This window comes from Mycetomoellerius zeteki, unplaced genomic scaffold (genome assembly GCF_001594055.1).
Source record: "Mycetomoellerius zeteki isolate Tzet28-1 unplaced genomic scaffold, Tzet1.0 scaffold199, whole genome shotgun sequence".
Taxonomy (NCBI): Eukaryota; Metazoa; Arthropoda; class Insecta; order Hymenoptera; family Formicidae; genus Mycetomoellerius; species Mycetomoellerius zeteki.
Window position 1 is genome coordinate 391731 of NW_017256946.1, and position 6000 is coordinate 397730.

The following is a 6000-nucleotide window of genomic DNA, read 5'->3' on the forward strand; positions in this document are numbered from 1 at the left end:
AAAATGACGCCTCTTAGAGATGAAACGATTCATTGTAGGGAGTCATGCTTGTAGAGCATTTTTTATCAGGACGATAAGATCTACGACATATCAAATTTTCAGCCAATTCGATCGAAATTCAATTTCCATAAAGTTTGTGCAGGATCCTTTTTTTACATTTGCAATTCTTTGTAAAAAAAATCCAACTTGTGTAAAAATTAAAAACTTACTTTCTGAATTACATCTATTTGTTTTAAAATTAAATTTTTGTTGTGGGACATAAATACTTTTAAGTGAAAAATTTTATACAAGTAACAATTACAAGTTTAATTTTGTCAAGTAGAATATGCAGTTTATAATTCATTTTTTTTTGTTAAAATTTTCAGACATGAATATCTATGTTAAAATTGGAAAATTGAAAATTAGGATAATTTTTACTAATTAGAGAAAGAGGAAAAACTTGAAATCTCTTTTAAAAGCTTGAAGTTTTTACTTTTTAGATCGGTATTTTAGATAACAATCTAATTGATTTTTTATGGAGCTACGAAAGCTTTAAAATCCTTTTTGGATCGTCTCATTACGATTATTTTTGATAATTATGCTCTCTTGAAAATTGCTTATTTTTAGATATTAGAATATATGATCTCTTTTTTTTCTTTGATGTAGTGTTTTGACGTAGTTTTATATTTATTATAATGTACATTTATATAATACAATATATTTATTATGTTTTATTAATGTGATCAATAAAGATGTGTATCAAAATATTACTATGGTTTTATTTTATTACTTTATGTACAACGTTTGACGCAATATGGTCATATGTGTAATATATTTGTGTGTAATATGCGCATGTCGTGTACGATATGTGCAATAAAAATGAGTGTAAATGCCATTAACAATCATTTTGTAGGTGATTTCTGAGAATATATATATTGTCGAGATATTCTCAATACACTACAGAAAAAGTCTCTCGTAACTTCTATACGCGTCTTACAATTGGAAAAGTTAAAAAATGAAGATTTTCATGTGGTTTTTTATGTACCTGCTAGCCGTAAGTATAAATTATATTTTCTTAGATACATAGAACAAGGTTTCCTTTTGTATAGATCGCGATCCACTTTTTCAAACGGTAATATCCGCGATGCATCTAATTAATACATATGAGAAAAGCGGGAAGGAGAGTAAATTATATATTTATATTTATTTTTTATATATATCATATTATTTATATTATTTAATTTCTTCTTTCTTTTTTAAAATTTTTGTTGAGCATAATTTTATAAATATTTTCTGAAATATCTAATGACATGTGTGTAAAGAACGCTCTTGTTTACTATTTTTGGCGACGATAGTTTTTATATCGACATTGATGCGAATTGTTAGGCGTAAAGAGTTTGATAATTGTAATTTATTTGTATGTTTGGTTTTGATTTCTATCGTTGTTCCAAAAATCCAACTTCACACACACACATGTACGTTGTGTACATATAAATTGTAGCACGCGTGCGTAAGTTTGTACTGTTACATCAAATAACATAATTTATTTGAAAAGTATCATGTTCTACTAAAAATTAACCCATATTTTAAAGAGGTTGTAAGACAAATGCAATATGTTAAGAATTACTTGAAAAAATTACAGATTATTCTAAATTGCATTTAAAAGTAATACAAAAAAATTAGAGACAGTTGACCATCTGGATCAAAAGTTTTTTCAATAAAAAGTAACATGTTTTAAATTTGTGCTCTAATAGAAATATATGAAATGTATTATAAAATAATGATAAAAATCTCAATTTTTTTATATAAGTACTATATGAATTCAAAAATATTTATGTAATTTATGTTACAATTAGATGCAGACTTTAATTGTTTAATAAATAAACAAAATATTTATTTGTTATAAACTAATTGGTGAATCTCAATGAAATTTTGCATAAGTCATGTTTAGTACTTAATATATTTATATAATAAACAAATAAAATAAATAATCTATAAAAATGTATTGCTCAATAAAAACCGAATGTTATGAACACAACTTTCACATGTATATAGTTTGTTTAAAGTGTAAATATTAATATATGTGTTTTATGCCCTTACAACCTCCTTAAGAATTCCTAATGTAAAATATTAAACAAGTTTAACTAAAATTGTCTGAAGAAATAGATCTATTTTAATAAGTATGAATATTATATTATGACTTATTTAAGTATACACAATAAATATTTATTATAGCTCTAAAAAAAGTGGGAAGATTTTCGTTTGCCTACAAAATGATTGCCTACAGCTTTGTTTGCACATAGCAATATTGCACACAGCGTATTGCACACATGACATTATTGCATACAGCGTATTGCACACACTACATTATTCCACACAGCGTATTGCACACACGGCATTATTGCACACAGCACATTGCACACACGATAATATTGCACACAGCGTATTGCACACAGGACAATATTGCACACAGCATATTGCACATAGAATAATATTACACTCAGCACATTGCACACATGGCAATATTACACACAGCGTATTGCACACAGGACAATATTATACACAGCGTATTGCACACACGACGTGTGTGCAATGTGCTATGTGCAATATTGCCATGCGTGCAATGTACTGTTTGCAATACTGTCTTGTGTGCAGTACGCTGTATCCAATATTGTCGAGTGTGCAATGTGCTGTGTGCAATATTGTCCTGTGTGTAATACGCTGTGTGCAATAATGTCGTGTGTGCAATACGCTGTGTGTAATATTATCGTGTGTGCAATACGCTGTGTGCAATATTGCTGTGTGCAAACGAAGCTGTAGGCAATCATTTTGTAGGCAAACGGAGCCCTCCAAAAAAAATTATACCATGCATATTAACAATTTTTTAAATTACAGTACTTATATATAAAATGTTTACATGTAAATACAATCAGTTTTTTTTTTTATATTAGGTAACTTATGCAAAAACAGCTAAGCCTGAAGGAATAGACATTCTATGTGAAAACTTAAACAAGTGTAAAAATAAAATTCCGAAATACGGAAATTTACACAGTAAGTATGAAATATTAAACATTAAATATTGTATATTAAGTTATTATAAAAAATTAGTAGCATTTGACAAATAAAATTTAAGAAAAAGCTTCATTTCTAAAAACGTACTTTGAATTCAAATTTTAATAATCTAAATTGTCATTAGTTTCATAGTTATATAGGCATAACCATGACTAGTTACAATTTTTTTATTAGAATTTTTTCGGAATAATGTATACATTATCAAGATATCTATGCACTGATTGAAGTACATTTTTAACTAGGTAATCAACTTTTTTCTAATTTGTGTCAATATCTTTTAACATTAAATATTGAAATTTTCCGTTAATAGATAAACTGTAACACCTTACACCATTGTAAAACAAATTGTTGTTACTAAGTTTAAGACAAATTATTATATTTACAATATTTTCTCAAATATTTGCACATAAGAACATATCAATTACGATTACAATGATTAAATTATGAAATTAAAAACATAAAACACTTAGATTTTTTCTTAAATCATTTATTGAATATTTGTCAATCAACTAAAAGAAAATAAATATGATCTTAAATTATTAATTTATTAAATTAGTAGTGAATTAAAGTCTAATTTCAAGTAAAAAAGTACAAATTCATTAAATGTGCATTAATATATTCGATAGTTAATTATAATTAATTAAAAATAATGTAACCTGATTTTAGTACAACATGTATGCTTTATAAATTTTAATATAAATACTCGATAGTTAGACTATAAATATTTTCGACTATAAAAACATTGAAAGTCTCACTTTCAAGTAATTTAATTTTAGATGAGCAATTAATGCAAACATAATGATTGCGTTCCACTTAACGTTCGCAACGCTCGCGAGCATCGTTTGTCCTTGTTTAACATTTGATAAACGACAAAGATGAAATGATTCCACGAGCGTTGGAAGCGTTAAGTGGAAAGCGCCAAATATGAATCATTTTCTCTGCAACAAATGTGAGCCAATGTTTTGTATGTGTGTACTGAATCCAATCTTCATTTGATTTATTCCAGTCGTTCATTCTGAATTTAATAGATTCATTTGTTTTTCTTTTGTTTCTAAAAATTCCTTATTCTTTCTTTAGATTTATTTATTCTTTTAATTGCTTTTTAAAAGGAGAATCTGTTAAAATAATAGATTTTTGTTTCCATCTCTGTATGCCTATTTTATTTTTCCTTGCTTTAGTCTTCGGATATGATCTTATATCTTCAAAAGTGATAATTTTTTATTCAATGTTATTAGAATTATCTTTTGTAAGTGTTTTTCTTAGGTGTTGCATTGAGTTATCATTGGTTGAAGTCAAATTTATATCACAATCAAGCGAGTTTGACAAACTTCTATTTCTATAAGCCTGTCTTCTTTTTGAGAAATTTTTGGTAAAGGTCTGTCAGTGATATTAGCTGTGAGAAAATTTCATTCTTCATACACGTTCCGATTAAAAGGCCAAATCAGCCTTTTAAAGGTCTGCTATAATGTTTTTAGAATTAAAGCGCTTGACAAAGCTTTTTTAACAGTTGAAAATATGTCAGATATTGATATTGAAGCGCTATATATATATAGTTGCAAATTCATCCAGTTTGTACGAGCAGAGTACATATTTAAAAAAAATCATGTACTTAGATTCAGAAGTTATAGATGGTGTGATATATGTTGTGAAAATAGAGAGTAAAAGGATTATATCTTTTTCTTTACAAAAATCTAGCACTGGTATTAATAGGTGAGAATTGTGATTACCTAAAACTAAAACCAATAATATAGGAGATTCGATAGAAAATAACACATATTTATGGATGTGTTCTATAAATTGTAAAAAAATCGGTCCCGTAGTCCATCCACTATGAGCAGCACAAATGCTTCTAGTTGAACCTTGATTGATAAAATGTCGCTTAAAGTTAATACGAGGAAAAGTAAAAAATGGAAGAGAAAAATTACTATTCGCGCGGGCGCGCGCGCGCGCGTTGACTGTATTTCAATAGTTGCAGTTGTTCTTTTTTCAGCAGATGTTCTTCCTATTTGTTTTTCTTTTTTCTCTGCAATCACTTTGGTTTTTTAACTGTATTCATTCTTGTTTTGTTTACATTCCATACTTGAGGATATTTGAACTGCTGAAAGATTTTATAAAGAGACGTTGTAAGAATTAAATCTTGTGGCAAAATCTCTAGACAAACTTATTGTTTCAGAAATTCGAAGAGAGTTTAATATATCTCTTTAAAAAAACTAAGAGTCAATTTTCGGATGCACATTTTGATTTATCCCAATTTTTAGGATGATCAATTTAAAAATCTATACAGATATTCATAACCTTACATTTCTGGATGATAAACCGTAATATATTCTGCTGCACTCAACAATATTCTCAAATTTTAATTCTAAATCATTAGAAGATACTTGCTTAGATTCTGCATTCCCTACCAATTTAACCATGGAAGTAAATTTGTCATTAATTTTTGCTTCTTTTTTTATATAATGTTGCAACGTTATAAAATTAATGTTATATGCATCTGTGGTTTTGTAAGAGACAGAGAGCTACCTCTAATTAAATTTCTTTTGTGGTTGTTGTATTATATGTTTTTATACTTACAGATCCTCTCTATCTTTTTTTTTAAAATTGCACTGTGAAAAGAAACAAAAACGGTTTTTAATTTCAGAGGAGTATGGAGTAAATTGTTATACTTTAACATTTTGTCTTGATTGAGGTGTAACAACTAGTCCTAATTCGTTTTGATTCGAGAAAATACAGATAAAAAACAAGTATACAATTCAAATAAAACGTGTTATTATAATTAAACGTGTACACTGAAAAAAAAAAAGATTGGCTGCTGCAGCAAATTAGATGGTAAAATATGGCACAGCATTTTTAATTGGTTGCATCAGTCAATTTTTGGTTGTGTTAGCCTATCGAAATCCTATACTGACATTGCGGATAGACTAACGCAACCAAAAATTGGCTGCTGCA

At 27.6% G+C, this 6000-nt stretch overlaps 2 protein-coding genes across 2 annotated transcripts in view; one reads left to right on the top strand and one right to left on the bottom strand.

Moving 5' to 3' along the window:
• Positions 1–6000, bottom strand: part of LOC108722207 (octopamine receptor beta-3R) — a 139346-nt gene that overhangs the window by 82672 nt on the left and 50674 nt on the right. The window lies entirely within an intron of this gene.
• Positions 928–6000, top strand: part of LOC108722208 (uncharacterized) — a 7569-nt gene continuing 2496 nt past the window's right edge. The window contains exons 1-2 of the mRNA XM_018447192.1: positions 928–1033; positions 2931–3030. Of these exons, the coding sequence (XP_018302694.1) occupies positions 995–1033; positions 2931–3030 (139 nt within the window). The 5' untranslated portion in view covers positions 928–994. The remainder of the gene's footprint in view (positions 1034–2930; positions 3031–6000) is intronic.